A 17,963-nucleotide genomic window follows, 5' to 3' on the forward strand; every position below is an offset into this window, starting at 1 on the left:
TGATACCTTGATGTTATGATAAAAGAAATTATAAATTTACAGAAGAGTCCTCGTACTAAATGTGTAATATTTTTTAGTCGATAGATAAGTGAAATGGTGTAATGTAATATTTTTTAGTTGATAGATAAATATTTTCTAGTTGATAGATATTTAAATTGGTGCAATTCAACCATTCTATCTTTTGGTTTTTTAGTTAGAATCTGATAATACAATTTTTTGTAATGGTTTAAATTGTGTTTTAAATTGTGTTTTAAATTCTACTTATATTAGGCACTTTAAAAAAACTCTTGGGATACTCCGATTAGGTAAACTAAAAAGCTCAAACGTACAATTCCCAAAAAAAAAAAAATCTTCCAAATTTTAAACAAAACTGATCAACAAAAGCTTCAAAGAATGCCAAATTGATTGGCATGTCGAATTACAAGTCAATAATAGGCCGTTGCAATAATGAAACGAAAATGTAAAATATACCAAGATAGCTAGGTAAAAACAATTGTTTATATTGAGACCCGTAATCCTCTTCATATAGCGGATCAGAGATACGCGTCTGTTCCTCAAATTTAAAATTAGTAGTACCATTAATTTAAAGCTTTATGATGCGTGATACATTTCAAAATAGCTATTGTTAATAGTTAACCAATCCAAAGAGGCCAAGCCATCCTGTCCCCTGCAGTTGCAAAAGGATGAGGATACATCGGTGCTTGATCCGATTACCTTGGAAATAATCATAGTGTAAGTCAATATCATCCCTTGAAATACACATGGGATACTATCCAATTTACACAACGGCCAGCCTGAGTTGTATCTGATTGCAGCAACAGCACTCATTACGGACACAAATAATGAGATAATGTTGTATCAGAATTTGGATTCCACAAATGGGCATGACTCTATACTCACAATTAATGTACAACTTTGTAAGGAACTGCACACAGGATGTCACAATTCGGAGTTTCTTCCATTAATTAGTTGTACTTCATTTAAAAGCACGTGTTCTGTGTCCCCTATCTCTCGACCCAGCAATCTCTTTTCATCATCATCGTCATCATTTTGATCACGAGTTTGTATGCTTAAATAATCGGGTGAATCAAGAGTGTCCATTCTAATCTGCTGCATCTCCAATTCCAACTGAGATTCAAGACGGGCTCTATCACGATCTCTGGGATAGGTGCAATAAAGAAATGTATAAATGAGACAGCAAAGAGTCAATGGAATACCAATGGATGTATACAGTGCCTTTGCCAATGAAGCGGCATTTTCCCAATCTGTTTCTATTTCAACATCTCTACTAGAACCCTCAGGAATAGGTTTGTATCCATAAACATGTTGAGCAAGAATGCCAACAACTGGTGGAGCAAATGATGCCAGTACTGATTCAAAGGAACGGTCTAAAGCATAGATGCTTGTTCTTTGCCTCTCAGGAACAATTTCAGCAAATATAGGGCTGCAAAAAGAAAGAACAAACAAAAGGCGTAACTGAAAACCAGTTTTCAACTAAAATATATCAAGATATAAATATGTTAAAAAGACCATCTCAGAACAAGTTTTCAACTTGATATCGCACACTACTTACTTATTGGTGGCAGGGCCATTCCATGATATTGAAAATCCAATGATGAAAAACATTAGTCCATGTACAAGCCCAGTAGATGGATCATCAGGCAAAACTAACAACAAAACTGCTGCCAAAGGGATCCCCAAACCGGAACTTATTTGGGAAAGCATGATCCTGCCAGCGTTTGGTAAGTGCCTAGCCAGAGTGTCACCCATCAACCCGCCAAATAATCCACCCAAGGAACCAGCAACGACAAAAAGGCCCATAAGGAATGCTGTCTGTTCATGAGAAAACCCAATGAGTTCCAACCACAATGGCACAAAAGACAGCGCTGACCAAGGAAATGATCCTACAACCCCCTGAGCTACAATAATCTGAAATGTCTGAATTCGCATTACTCCCTTTGCTTCCAGAATAAGAGCCTTCAGATCTGACCATAGTGGTGAGATGCCTTTCAGCTCCCTTTTTTCTCTGAATAGTTTAATAAACCGTACCAGGTTAGAAAGTTTTGTAATATGCAAAGAATGTTTAACACTAACAAAAGACTACAAACAAGCAAAGAACTATTTTGAATTGATGCGTCATTGGGTAGCTTCAAAAGGAGGACAACACATGCTAACTCCTACAACCTATTTTCTCACTTATTTTGCCAACCCATCCACCCCCATTCGTTGGCCTGCTTTCATTCCTTTTTCCTTGGGCATAAAAGTATTTAGTGAAATCTTCCATTCAACCAAATAAAAACACAAATCCGATTATCCCAAAACAGAGAAGAACAGGTTAACGCTCAAATTAGCAACAAACATATCTTTTCACACCCACATACTCTACAAGAAGATGAAGAAAATTTTCTCGAAGCAAATATAACATGCAAGACACCAAAAGCAAGGTCATATCATATACTGAAATATACATTCCAGGCTTCTTGTCAGATTTTCTGTTATAAAGATTAAGGTACAAATACTTACAAAGTTGGCATTGAACCATTTGAAAACCGTGGGTCTGTTGCAAAAACACGAACCAAAACTCCAACCATGACACTGATTGCTGCAACTAAGTGAAAAGAAACTCTCCAGCCTGGAATCCCCATTACTGTTGTGGCAGCAAGCAATACAGAAAAAATACCACCTAATATCGACCCAATGTTCCCTGTAAGTTGTAGCCAACCAAATGCCAACCCACGGTTCCCGTCATCCGTTGAATCAGCAACAAGAGACAGGATGGCAGGCACTACTATTGCAAGTCCAATCCCATTCAATGCTCTTGATACTGCAATCTGTAAAGTCCAAGCAATTAGATTTTAATACTTTTATCATCAACGAACATAAGCAAAACGATTAATTCTATTTTCTAAATTGCTTACTTAAAAACCACCACTAATAATGCTTCTGAAAGCATTTTTTAATAGATTACCATGACCAGGGTCTCAAAGAAGATAAATGACTGAAATCTAGTACTGCTGAACTGGCATGGCACATGTATTAAACATAGTCCAGACAAATTTGACCATTATGCACTAGCCACACTGACTTCAAAAGACGCTGAATTTCAAAGATTTATGAGATCTTGGTCTGATGTACATACATTGGAAGCACAAGAAGGATATAATTCCATATAATATCCCTGTAATCCTAAAGTATCAGCCAAACAAAAAGAGATCATGTAATGCAAGTTTATTATGTGAAATGAATAATATCAAAGAAATAACATCTGCAATAGCTAACAAGAAATGAGTAAGGGTAATTAAACATGCAAAATGGAAAACCTGATATTGCTATTGGAAATTATAGCAATATTCACAGTGTCAATTCAAGGGGTTAACCTCTAAAAGCTGGAACTCCAATAGAATGTAAAATACTTCACAGGTCTTACATAGCTCTTTACCCCTATAAATAGCTTCTAGTAAACGCTACAAATGACCACTAGTGGCCCTTACATCAATAGTTGGGACCATATTCCATTATGGAATGCCAACTTCCTACTATGCCTTATTTCATGAGGTTTTTTATGACTTGCACAATGCACTGGATTGCCAGCAATTACCTAGAAATAACAACACCGCCAACCAATTGAGCTAACCCTCAAGGCTAAAAGGCCTTATTTAATGAGGATAGCCACCTTACACTAATTAACAACCTAAGTACCAATAACTACAAGAGGTAGGTTGGAACCCTAACATGCCCTCCCCTTTACAAAACAACATTTTCCTCAATGCTAGAGATGGGGAAAGTGCTATAATATCTCAAATGGTTCCTACATGCCATCTTTTGGCTACATATTCTTTCATTATATCAACATGGGGAAAGTGCTATAATATCTCAAATGGTTCCTACATGCCATCTTTTGGCTACATATTCTTTCATTATATCAACACTTCCTATATAACATGTTGGTGCAGGTTACACTTGCGTTTATCTAGTACAACCTCTAGCTACAACCAAATGGAATCCTCTTCACTCAATTTTGTCGAAAATATTAGTGAGAAAAGGGTTCCTTGATTTAGCCAGAACTAGTTCCTTCTTGTGCATGGCTCGAGTTAATATAATTTGGGAATCAGTCCCTAAAAATTAGGACGAATTAGGATGCAGTTAACTGATGTGTTGAAATTGAAATTCGAGTTCTTGATTTTCTAGTGTGAATTGATTGAGGAAAAACACGAGTGATTGAGTTTCAATTGGTTGACTTGAAATAGGACAAGTTGCATGAGCAGTTAACTCATGCTAACTCAATCAATCACAAAATCATTCCTTAATTAGAAAACTCACTAATTTTAACCATTTGAATTTCCTTTAAAAGGAGGAACAAAGGCACAAGTTTAATCATTGTTTTGGTGAGCACGAGTTGGTGAGACCAAGCAATAGGAAGCACGAGTTTGTGCATGGAGCTTGTGAGAGGAAGAGTGTGCAAGAGAAGTTTGTGCACAAGTTGGTAGAGGGCAGCAGAGATCAGCAGTCTTGCAAAGGTTTCAAGCTTAGATCAAGCAGGAAAGACAAGTGTGTCTTTCAGATTGAAACAGTGGTATTTGTAAGAAATCAATTGCTCAGTTTCTCTACTAACAAAATTCTCAAACAAGCAAAGGATTTTCCCAGTTGGGTTCCCTAGATAATTCTGTGTTTTTGAATTGTGTGCCTGCCTTTATTTTTGTTCCTATTCCGCTGCATCTAGTAGAGAAATTTTGTGTTTATGTGAGAAAAAAATTATTTCAGATTACTCATATTAGCAGATCAGAATTTTGTGGATTTTCTACAAATTCTAATAGAACCCTCTATAGTTAACTATTTTGCCAAACCATTGGCTTCAGGGAAGACATGGAAAATGGAGTGGATCTTGGAGTGGGTGGGCAGAAACAATTTGTAGGCAACTTAGCCAATCCTTTTGAGTACCTAATAGAGCCCATAGAACTAGTGTGTGAGCTTCTAGGTGTTCTACTTGAGAAAGTTTTGTTTGTATGGTTGGAGACCAAGGAACACCAAGTCCCGTAGGGCCCATAGAACTAGTGTGGAACTTCTAGGTTCTCTTCTGCGTGAGAGAGATTTCTTTGTATGGTTGGAGACCAAGGAACACTAGGTCCCTCACCTCAAAGTTGTGTTCTAACCAGCTCTAATTGGCTTGTTGTTTAAATAATTTTTGAGCCATGTCTAGATTTTCTTTTAGCATATTGAAGATGTCCAACTATGCATGCAAAAGTGCATCAAATGCCAACAACTTGGAGTTGTCAGAAAAGTAAGATGTAGCAACTTGAAGTTTTGTCCATATAATGCCCAATAGGATGCCATGTGGGTAACCTGATGATAAATTGTATTGTACCACCATTCTATGAGGGAAAGCCATTTGTTGACCCATTGTCTAACCATATGTTTCAAGATGATAACACATGCTCAATTCTAGTTGAGTTCCTTGGAGTATGAACAATTCCTACCAAAAATTGTTATTGAAGGTAGGGTTGCGATCACTCATAATCAATGTTATTGAAACTAAACTAGAACCAGCAAAACCAACTAATTGGAACAGCTTTGGGAAGTTTCAGATTAGAACCAGCCTCCCAAATCAGAACTAAACAGTTTAATCTGAACTAGTCAAAACTCGTGGGTTCAAGACAAAACCAATGAGGACCAACTAGTTTGACCAATTTTGTAGCAATGCTCCTTCTTCCTCTTAAAAGCTAAAAATAAAACTAAAAACAAAGAAAACTAAAACCTACAACTATCGAAAAGACAACTAAAATGATGACCAATTTGTGTCCAAGCATAGGTAAGCTAGTAATGAAATCCATGGCTATGTCAGCCAAAACATGTTCAAGAATCAATAGAGGCTACAAGGAACCTAGTATATTCATTGTTTCATCCCTACGTCATTGACATGTATCACATTATACCATGAAAATACATATCATTCATTATGCCTTCCCAAAAGGAATAACACTTATCCTTTTCATAGGTCTTCTGAAAACTAGAGTGATCAACAATGAGAGAGGACTGTCACAAGTTAACCCCCCATGCTTTGGCAAAACCTACACCAAACTGATACGTACTTTATACTACAAAGTCATTCTACCATGGGTGGCTGGTAGTTGAAGTCGAATATGCTTGTAACATTAGAAAACACTAACTCACCTCAACGTCAACAAGCCATTCTTGTCGTACTTCCATGATCAAATTTGGCACTTGTAAGGACAAAATGAAGAGGGTCTTCTCCTCCTCGTATTCGCTAGGTAAGGCCATTGTGACCACATTCTCTTTTACCGTTATTATAGACAATCACATGGTCATTGCCCAACATCTTTGTGACCCATCTTGGCTACTGTATAGAGGACAACCTTGATCGAGAAGTAGTTTAAGCTGCAATGGTTAGCCCTGATATGAAAGCACCACTCAGTCAAGTAAGGTCGCTAGGTCTCGACCACATGAAGGATGGCCATGATTTCCTTTTCATACGTAGATTGAGCCCAACTTTCTATCACATAATTGCTTACTACTGAATGATAATGAGCACCCTTCTTGCATCAACAATACCTCAATATCTTTTCCTGAAGCATCACATTCTAAAATGCAAGGTTTATTGAAGTCCAACATTGTAGTATACATAAAATAGATGTAGGTGAATAATTAATAGGTTATTATAGTCCAATGTATATCATCGCCCTCTAAAGAGTTATGACTCTTACATGATATTTGTATATAATGCAAGAATTACATCAATATAATACTTGTGAATTAAAAATAGTTTATATATATATATATATATATATAAACTAGGTTCGCTCCAATTGGTATTGAAGCCATTTTTCACCACCACATGTCTTCTGAATTAGCCTACAAAGAAACTAAGCATGATATTAGTGTTAAACACACATAAAAACAATAGACCAATTTAGATAAATTGTGTGATACATAAATACATTTTTTGTGCCCATTGGATTCAACTTCCAAGGTCTCTTGTACTCACCATGGTAGTTCACATTCCTCCACACTAATCCTAATGGATTAGGTGTCCAACATTCCCCACCTTATATGAAGGGATGCATATGATTCCAAGAAGAGAGCTAAAATACAAAGGTGGATAACAACGAATGGTTGGATGTGCTCTCTCAATATGGTGGTTTGAGGAAGACCATAAACCAAAAGAGGTAGCAAAAGCCAAAGTATTCTACCAATGGTGGTTTAAGGCTAACCACCAACTCTAGAACTTGCCTCGAAGAAATTCCTAGAACAATTCCAAATCTGGCTAGCAGCTGAAGTCTTCTACGAAATGGAAGTGTGTAATACCTAGCTCTTACAATTAACCAGACAATCAATTTAACATAAACTTACCAATTTAATTGCAGATACATACTTGGATATCATGTTTGAAGTCGATCCCAGACTGTCGTTGCTCCCACTCCTGCTACCAAACCAACTATTTTCTCCCAACCTATCTGGGATCAACCTATTTGGTTCCCAGATCCAAAAGTCTTCGAAATTGAGGTCTCTTGGCCCTCGTGCCCAAAACCCCAAGAACAACGCCCCAAGTCTCGATTTCTCAGTTAATTTTTCCTCCTTTCGTGCTCCTTGGTTTAAGGTTCAGCCTTCCTCTTCTAAATTCCTCCTTCTCTCCTTAAATTGTCGAGGTTCCTTCATTGCCCCACAATCTCTTCACTGCCCTCAATTAAATATTCCTGGGAATTTACAGACAGTCACTGCCCTCGAACAAGGTGGGTTAATTTATTTGAGGTCACCGCCTTCTTTTGACACTGAGACTTAAGTTATTATTCCCTGAGTTATACTTAACATTTAATTGTTTGTAATACATTACCTTTTATTGTATAATATCTATAATATGGTTTAGCTGTAGTTAATATAATATATTATAATTTATTTTAGTTTGAATAACAAATTAATATATATTATAATTCCCCTTTTGTACAATATATGTTAAATTCCCATTTATTTTATATGAGATAGTTCCTTTTTGTTAGTGTGTGTATATATATATATATATTATATAATTCCTTTGTATTTTGTATAATACATTGCATTTACCTTTTATTTTATATAATATAGTTATATATATTATGACGGTGATACAAACATTAAGTACCTCATTCAATATATTCTTTTTTTGTGAGTTGGGTATTTACTTAATATTTCAATAATGAATCAATTTACCCTATACTTGGATATTTTTCATATTCAGTTCGCATGTATATGTAGCTATCATATGCATGCTAATATTCCTATGCTCCCTGTAATTTGAGATGAGTCATTACATACACCCCTCCTTCAGAAAACTTGTCCCAAAGTTAGGTTTATTGGGTACATTAGTAATTACTATATTGATTAGTATAATCATGTTAGAATTGTGTTTTGTTATTGAATTCTTGTTTATAATGTGAGGACACTTTAAAATTTTGGGTTCAAACATTTATTGGTTTACAACTTAAATAGTCATGCCCTTCTCCAGACGGGCTCCCAAGCTATTCTAGAATCATCCTATCCTTCCTAATCTCTTTTGCTCCCATCCTATCCATCATCTACTGGAATATGCTATGGCGTCAACTATACTGACCTAACCATCCATAAAACAACAAGGACGAAAGTGTCAACTAAATCGAACTAACTTCCCCAGTAGGCATCTAGCAGCCATCATCACACATCTAGGGGAGCGTGTCTCGTACAGTCCTCCCATGACTCCAAGTTTTGGAAGATAAATGGTGGGAAACACCGCCACCCCTCCCAGTAGGACCAGGGTCAACACCCTATCATGGAATCTCATTTGAGCCTTAACTATTCTTGGAGTTTTGTCATTACGTGGTTGGTTTGGTAACGATATTATCTGCAATGTAAACACTTGTCCACACATTATAACATAAGCATCAATATATTCAAAACCAATTGTATTCAGGTAACAATTTCCTTACACTCCTATTATACTGCCATCTATGATATTGATTTTTAAATTCATATAACATATTTGGCTATGTCTAGCCAATATACCTACAAGTTAGCTTTCAGTGTTCACATTTACTGATTTAAGTAGTCAAGTGTAGTCATCCATTTTATTTCCATCTCATCCATCATAAGAAATATATAATCACACATGTTGATACATAAGACATAACATGTAGATATTTCATTCATAGCATAATTCACATTAGTATCCATATACCAACAACGTGTACATATTTAATTAAGCATTCATGACAAAACATATTTGAAATAATATTCTCACATGTAACTCTTCATAGTTATAGATCAGTTCACAATGATAGACTTATGTATTTGGCTAAATACAGTAAGCATATACCAAATAAAGTTTTAAGTACGTTAAAATCAAAACAGGTTGGGATGATTCTAGCATATGGTCTCTGAGTCTTCCCAAGTAGCAAATCTAGGACTATATTTGTCCCATTGGACCTTAACTTGGTCTGCCAGGCAGTTCCTGAGTTGTCGAACCATACGTTCTAATATATGCAATGGTTCGACCGAAATGGTTCCTTCATCCAATACTTGCAGTTCCTTCCATTAAAGGTTATGAGATTTGTCAGGTATGTAATGTCTTAGTACAAATACATGAAAAACATTATGAATTTTATGCAAGTGGGGTGGCAGTGCAAAACGATAGACGACAGGTACACATTTTTCCAGAACTTTGAATGGCCCAATAAACCGGGGCGACAACTTTGTTCCTTTTCCAAACTGGATGGTGTTTTTGTTTGGTCTAATGCGTATAAAAAGTTGATCCCCTATTTCATAATTCTTATCTGTCCTATAAGCATCGGCAGAGATATTTTGTCTATCTTGTGCTTCCTTTAACCGTAGCCTAATTTGTTTTACTTGTTCTTCCATCTCTTGAATTAATTATGGTCCCACTATTAACTGGTCCTCTAACCTATCCCAACTTAATAGTGTTCTGCAAGATCTGTCATATAATGCTTCAAATGGAGGCATTCTGATTGAACTGTGGTAACTGTTATTATATGCAAATTCAACCAAGGGAAAGTACTTTTCCTAGTGTGTTTGTTCGTCCATAACATACATTCTCAACATATCTTCTATTACTTAGTTCAATTTTTATGTTTGTCCATCAATCTCAGGGTAATACGCTATACTTAAATTTAGTTGAGTTCCTAAGGCTGACTGCATACAAGTCCAGAACCTTGAAGTGAATAGTGTATCCCTATCTAATATGATCTTCTTAGGAACTCTATGAAAATTGATGATTTCATTTATAAATACCCGAGCTATGTCAAAAACTTCATAAGTGCCTTTTACGGGAATAAAGTGGGAGTTTTTCGTTAGTTTATCCACCACAACGAGAATGGCATTGTGCCTTTGTGGGTTGAGAGGTATCCCGACGATAAATTCCATAGAAATCACCTCCCATTTAGTCATAGGAATGTTGTGAGGTTGCAGGAGACCCACTGGGTGACGATGGCCAGCCTCCACTTGCTAGGATTCAAGACATTTTGCAACGAATTGGACAATATCATGCTTCATACATGCCCAAAAGAAGAGTTTCCTTGTGTCAGCATACATTTTCTTTACACCGGGTTGCACACAATACAGTGTTTTGTGAACTTCCTTAAGGATGGTGTTTAAGATATCTCTGTTATCAAGGATATACATTTTGTCATGGAATCGTAACAATCCATCATCCTCTAGTTCATATCCCTCAAACTTAGGTTCTTTTGGATCTTTACTATCAAGCCCAGATCTTACTTTTAAATACCAGTTATCTTCTAAGAGATGTTCTAGCACTCGCTCCCTCAAGTCTACCTTGATGGGTATAAGGGAAAAGATCCTTGGTCTTCTACTTAGAGCATTTGCCACTACATTCTCCTTCCCTTTAATGTATGAAATTCCAAAGTCATACTCACTTAAGAATTCACTCCATCGTCTTTGCCTAGCATTCAAGTCCCTTTGGGTAAACAAGTATTGCAAACTTTGGTGGTCACTTTTGAGCACAAAGCTTCTCCCTACAAGGTAGTGTCTCCATATCTTCAATGCTAGTACTACAGCGGCCAACTCTAAATCATGTGTGGCGTAGAGTTCTTCATGAGGTTTTAACTTCCTGGAGGCATATGCTATTACTCCTCTATCTTGCATTAATACTGCACCTAATCCTTGCTTGAATGCATCATTACACAGAGTAAAGTCTTTGTCCATGTCAGGTACTCGCAAGATCGGTGCACTAGTCAACAATCTTTTAAGCTCAAAGAATGTAATGTGACATTCATCGGTCCACTTGTACCTAACTCCTTTATGTTGGAGAGTTGTGATAAGCTTTGCAATTTTTTAGAACCCTTCTACAAACCTTCGATAGTCCAGCTAAACCTATAAAACTACGCACTTCATGCGCATTTTTCGGTATCGGCCAATCCATGATTGCTTTTACCTTCTCAAGATCTATTGAGATCCCTTCACCAGATATAATATGACCCAAGTAATGAAGCTTTTTTTGAAAGAATGAACACTTGGATAGTTTTCCATATAACTTGTGCTCCATGAGGCAAGATAATACTATCCACAAATGTTCTTCACGCTCATTTTTGGAGTAGGTGAGAATATCATCTAAGTAGACTTGTACAAAATGGTTGAGATATTTGCGGAAAATGCTATTCATAAGATTCATAAATATTGTTGGTGCATTAGGCAATCCAAATGGTACCACCGTGAACTCGTAATGCCCGAAGCATGTTCGAAAAGCAGTCTTAGAAATATCATTGTCTTTAATTCTTAATTGATGATAACCTGGTCGTAGATCAATTTTTTAAAATAACGAAGCCCCTTTCATTTGGTTGAAGAGGTCATCAATTTGAGGGATTGGATACCTATTTTCTATTGTAGCTCGATTTAAGTCTCGATAGTCTATGCATAGTTGCATGGAAACATCCTTCTTCTTGAAAAAAATTACAAGAACACCCCAAGGTGAAATACTGGGTCAAAGGTGTCCTATGTCCAATAGTTCCTTGAGTTGAATTTGTAACTCTTGAAGTTATGGAATCGTCATTTTGTAGGGTCTTTTAGAAATTGGTTTTCTCCTAGATTTTAATTCTATTGTGAGGTCACGCTCTCTTTCATGAGGTAATCTTGGTAGTTCCTTTGGAAAAACATCTAGAAATTCGGATAACACGGGATATTTCTCTAGGTATGATCATTTTTCCTTGCTTATTTCCTTTATTACATATATTTGTCAACCTTTTCTTAGGCAACGCTTCATTTGCATTACTGAGATGAAGCATAAAGATACCTTCCTCTTAATACCCTTGATTTGGATTGATTCACCTTCCTCATTTATGCAGAGAATTCTTTTCCCATAACAATCCACCGAAGCTTAATGAGCTTCTAACCAATCCATCCCTATGACGAGGTCATAAATTCTTAGGGTTGTGACATATACTTTTAACTTAGTCTAACAGACCCCTATATCAACTTTGCATTCTTCAACACTTGATTCTACGGAGTAGAGTTCCCTCGAAGCCATTTCTACCCGTCTGAAAACTTTTTGCTTGAGTGCTGCCAACCCACATTTATCTAATGCATATGATGAATTGAAACTATCAGTAGCTCCAATATCAAATAAAGTTTTGAGTTTTATGATGTTAATAGTACCTGAGAACTCCACTACAATGGACTAGTGTTCTGACTAGTTGTTGTTGACTATTGCATGGATTCTATGATTGCTTTTGGTATTTAATGATGGTTCTTTTCCTTCCCTATGTATCACATTTGACGAAGCCTTTGGGAAATCACGTTGAAAATGAGGTCCTCCACTGTTACAAGTCATTTTGTCACATTAGGCAAATGACCATCGGTTTGGATCTTTCGCTATCCACAAATGTGTCCCAAGACATTCCCCTGCAAAGTTAGAATCTAAATCATCCCAAAGAAAGTGGAATTCCTGGATCCCATGATACAAAAACCCTATCTTGGCTACCTGCACAATTCCCTAGTTAAATTCTACACATACATAGAGAAGACCATTAAAAGTTGTGTATAAGTATGCATTGTCTTACACTGTGACCTGCGAACATGACTCAACGAATGTAAAAATAAAAAGTAAAGTCTAGAAGCATTCTTTGTAGCATCTATCCCAACCAACAAGCTTCGACTGGGAGACTATTCAGTCTTGATCCCTCCCATCATGGAGCAACACCCCTTCCTTTGTGGAGCTCCTATCCCACTATTAGTGGATCTCATCCCTTGAAGAATGGATCCATAACTTCCTATTCTTGGCCTATAAAGCTACTACAGGTCTGAGGATTGGGAGAGGACTGTTGGAAGTAGGTTTATGTTGTTGAGATTAGGTTGGAAGGTTATTCTTGCAAGGGAAAGGGTTGGAGATTGTAGAAGGGACTTGCAACATCAAAGCTATGTGGTTGTAAGACTTTTCTCCAGTTTATTAGAATAAAAGAAATTGTTCTTTCTCAATTACATCTTTGTTGATATAATTTGTAGGATTCCTTGATCACCTACATAGATTTTGATTGCATATTGATCAGTTTATGATATATAATTGGTTAATTAGTCCATTTATCTCTTTGATTATATGTTGGATGCTTTGATCTCTTGTTTGTCTCTGTCTATGCAGATCTCTTTCAGGACATTATGGAGAAGTTGTGGGGAGCGACGAGAGGAACTCTAAAGCATCGAGAAGTGAATGGTCAAAAGCTTTGAAGGGGACTTCATCAATCATTTTGTTAAATCAGTAAGAGGCCTCTATCATTGTATTTTCTTTCAGTCAATCAAATTCTAGAGAAAGGTAGTTGTTCTTGTTTGTTTGTTACTAGGTTTCTTTGAAGTCTAGGGAGATCGCTCTTGTCCACAAGAAGATTAAGTCCACATAACAAATTGGCGACTCTGCTGGGGAACCGTCTCAATCCCCATTAGTTTTCCTTGTTTCATCTTTTCAACCTGCTGCACAAGCCTTCCTTGAGTGTCTAGAAATTTTATAAATTTGGATTTTGGGCTGGATTTGATTTATTTTTTATTTTTTCTTAATTTCCCCATTGTGCGCACTTAGACTTTAGGCACAGTGCGCACTTCTGCGCCTTTACCTTTCAGCAACACAGCTTATGCTCACTAGTTTACTCCAAAACCTGCACACATACCTGGAATTTTTTTTTAAACTTAGTTATTTCCTCTTTAAATCCAAACTTTTTGTTTTTTCCTGTTGTTTTACACTTGTTTGAACCTCCTGTGAGTGTTTGTCAGTCTGACTGAATGTTATTTTGGGTTTTGCTTGTGATTGGTCTTGTTTTTGCAAATTAGGGTAGAGTCTCGTCTGATGAATGGTCGACCTATCAAAAGAGAGATTTGTTGGTCCTGTTGTGTTGACTGTCTATCTTTCTTTTGTCGATTAGATCAGGCTTTGAGTCCAGTTTTCTCTTTTGCAAAAGTTTATTTTGAGTATCAAAGTGAATGATTTACAAGATTAGGTATTGTTTATGAAAATACTTCTTATGCTTGTTCTGAAATGAAAAATCATTTTTCTTTCTATTTGTTGAAGTGTTCATGAACTGTATTTTTTATCGCAAGTGAATTTATAGCATTCAATTAGGGAAAATTCATTTTTAGTGATTATTGGTTTCTTGTTGCATTTTTTGAATTTCTGAGTGATTGTATGAAAAGAGAAGTTTCTTGATTTTTTGTGTTAATGGGAAAAATGAAAATTTGAAGTTATTTTTCAATATTTGGGTAATTCGAAATTGGATAGCTGCATTTTAGGAAAAGGAATATAGTGGGGGTTAGAGTTTTTGTTTATATTTCAGTTGAAAAAGTGAAAGACTCTCTCCTTACTTCAGATAGATTTTTCATTGAAACGAAAAGATTACATTTTCATTTTCGATTGCATTAGGATTTGCGTCAAGTCATAATTTCATCAGTTTCACATCATCAACTCTGAGTAAATAACAACTCCTAAAATCAACGCTAATAAAATCAACCTAGAAATTTTTTATTTTTAGGGCTCTTTTCCACCTACAGTAGATTAGGTTGTAGGGCTTTGGAATAGGGAAGTGAGTGAACTTTCCAAAGCTACAAACAAACAATAGAATCTTGTGATAGGGAGGAAAATCCATTTACTACAATTTTGCTCTAGGAAGCTCCATTTATAAAGGAGTCAAGCATGAGATCATATCGGACCTAGTGAAGTGATCGACCCCATCATTGGCTACGGTAGCGCGATTTACACGTACTAAAAACGACGTTGAAAGGTACTTGGGAGTCACTTGGAAGTAAACCTCAGTTTAACCATGTTGAGGAACTTTCAAGGGGATTGAGCTTTGTTACTCTGCCTTTGCGTGTATGTCTGATCTGCCACTGTCCCCCCAAGTAGAATTGTTTTAAGTGGTAACCTTAGTGACCATATTTTTAGGGTTTATGCCCAAGGTGACGTTGGAGGGGACGTCTTCGTTGTACCTGGAACAAATGTTGGTTAGACTCACTTGGAAATTTCTAGAGGGTACTCTTCATTTGAGATGGCATAAATGAAGTTTACTTGCACCAAATCGTGTACATTAAGCAGGTTGTCAGCATAACTGGTTCCACCCACTCTATCTATAGCCACTTTTCACTTTGATCTCTACGACGTTGGATTTCATCACCAACTAGTGAGCTTGCTGTGAAAAGCTTGTTTGCATGGTTTGAACCCTTAGATTTTTTAGCGTGTGTTAAATTGTTTGTTTTTACTTTTTAGAGACCTTAGGATTGGATTGTGAATATTATTTGATTTTGTGATAAATTTTCATCTTGGCTTAATCACCAAGGCAATCACGTAGAATGCAAGGTAAACCTCCTAAATACACACCTAGTCAATTAGAAAAGATAAAAACTGAAAGGTCAAAGTCAACAGGATCTAAAACCTCAGAAGAACCTGAAACATCAATAGTTTTACAATCTGAGACAGTAGAAATCGAAGTGAATCCAATGCAAGAAATAGAATCAAGCTTAGTTCACTCTGGTCCAGAGATTACCGAAGTAGTTCAAACTGAATCTGATACCAGTGGAGTTTCGGACACTGAAATAACTGAACCAGAACTAAGAAGAACCTGAGTCTAAAGTTTCTCAACCTCAATCACCTTCGGCTGCTTTAGCTCCTACTCCTGGGCCACCTTCATGTCGAAGGAAGCTGATAATTACAACTGGATTACCTCTTGGGTTAATTAGCATTGAAGATATTACTGGAAACGAAGAGAGAAACACCTCATTCTCCATTTACTGGTAGTGAATCTTTTGACCCAAGAGTTCCTTTCTCTCCTTTCTGACCTGACCCTTGGTATTCTACCACTTTGAGTTTTTTAGGTCAGAATTTGTCACCGCCACACATTCCTTTTTATTCACCAGAAAGAACTATGTCAGAAATTCCTATTGGGAGCCAACCCATTGATTCATCTATGTTTACCAGCTCCCTGGAATCACTATTGTATGGTGGTCCATCAGTTCCTCCTGGATACCAATCACTTACTGAGACTTTTTCAAGAGTTGCTTCTTCTCCCCAACCTTCTACTTGGTCATCTGGTTTATCTACATCTATTGTTCAGAGCATGACTTCCATGCCTGAAGTGCTTACAGCATCAGACCAACAAATTCATATGGTATTCAGTAACTCTAGTAACCCTCAAGTAACCCCAACTGGTGTTTATTACCCACCTGGGGGGCAACCACCTTATCCTCCACCTGGAGGACAACCTATTGTTGGGGGTCAACCTTTTACCGGAACTTATGGTTAGATACCTTAGCCCAATCTAGGTCAACCTGTTGTAAATCAACCTTTGCTTGGTACTCCTTACCCTAGGACGAACACTATTTGGAATCCTGCTTTTACTCAACAGTATGGTCCAATTGCTCCACAAGTGCCACTTTATCAACCTGTTCAGCCTACTGGACAACCTATTCCTCAAATACCTGTTCCAAGTATTGTCGTACCTGTCCAGCAACCTATTCAAGGGATTCCTCAAACAGTTGTTCAACAACCTGTCCAAGGAATTCCTCAAACACCTGTTCAACAACCAATTCAACAACCTGTTCAAAGTTCACCACAGACACCTATTCAAACACTTGTTTCGCAGCCGATTCCAAGTTCTCCTTAGACACCTATCCCAGGAGTATCACAAATGACTATTCTAGTTACCCCTCAAATATCTATTCCTCAAACTATTCAAGCAATCCCTCAGGTTTCTACTTATCAAACCGACCCTACAAGTCAGTGTATACCTCAGATTCCCATCGAGTAACCCATTGTTGGAACAGTGCAAACACCTTTTCAAGGTCAAGCTTATCAGGTTCCACCTTTTCAAGGTCAAGCTTATCAGGTTCCAACTTTTCAAGGGCAAGTTTTTCAAAGTCCGTCTTTCCAAGGTCAAACTTTCCAAAACCCAACTTTTCAAGGTCACTTTATTCAAAGTCAATTTATTCAAGGTCAACCTTTGCAAGTTCAACCTATACAGGGGCAATATTACTTAGGTCAAATGGGTCAAGCTCAGCGTTTTCAAAGTCAACCATACCCCAGTCATACTTATCAAGTCTCTATTCAACCTCAACCTGGTATGGTTCACCTAGTTACCATGGTGGAATTCCAATTCCAACTGCACAGACTATTCCAGGATATCCTCCTCCAGGGGTTAGTCCCAGCCCGCAAGGTTATCAAAATTTACCGCAGACCCTAACCGACAATTATCGTTTATTGCAATCCTAGATTTACCTGATTTATCATGGTTAACGAACAATCCTATTTATTATTATCCTTATTGGTCGACGATTCCTATGGGCTATGTCTTATGCATTTCACGATATCAAGCATATTGTGCAACCTTATCTCGACGACTTGCCAGCTCATTCACTGAGACGAGAAGACCATCCAAAGCATTTGAGAGCAATCTTTATCAGATGTCGTCATTACAATATTCGCTTGAATCCACACAAGTGTGTTT

The 17,963-nt window shown here is 37.1% G+C and overlaps 1 protein-coding gene across 2 annotated transcripts in view; it reads right to left on the reverse strand.

Annotated features, from left to right (window-relative positions):
• Positions 1-480: 480 nt before the first annotated feature.
• Positions 481-17,963, reverse strand: part of LOC149166930 (uncharacterized) — a 30,780-nt gene continuing 13,297 nt past the window's right edge. Inside the window, exons 2-5 of one of the 2 annotated variants that reach the window (XM_089432828.1) lie at positions 2,524-2,831; positions 1,574-2,026; positions 1,218-1,444; positions 940-1,128 (exon numbers count right to left, since the gene is read on the reverse strand). In XM_089432828.1, coding sequence (XP_089288954.1) covers positions 1,103-1,128; positions 1,218-1,444; positions 1,574-2,026; positions 2,524-2,831 — 1,014 coding nt within the window. In that variant the 3' untranslated portion in view covers positions 940-1,102. Of the gene's footprint in view, positions 1,445-1,573; positions 2,027-2,523; positions 2,832-17,963 lie in introns of both variants that reach the window. The other variant, XM_089432827.1, reaches the window with a different exon arrangement.

The sequence above is a fragment of the Pinus tabuliformis genome, chromosome 5_1 (assembly GCF_031772625.1).
Source record: "Pinus tabuliformis cultivar Carrire ecotype Pingquan chromosome 5_1, CPIR1, whole genome shotgun sequence".
Lineage (NCBI taxonomy): Eukaryota > Viridiplantae > Streptophyta > Pinopsida > Pinales > Pinaceae > Pinus > Pinus tabuliformis.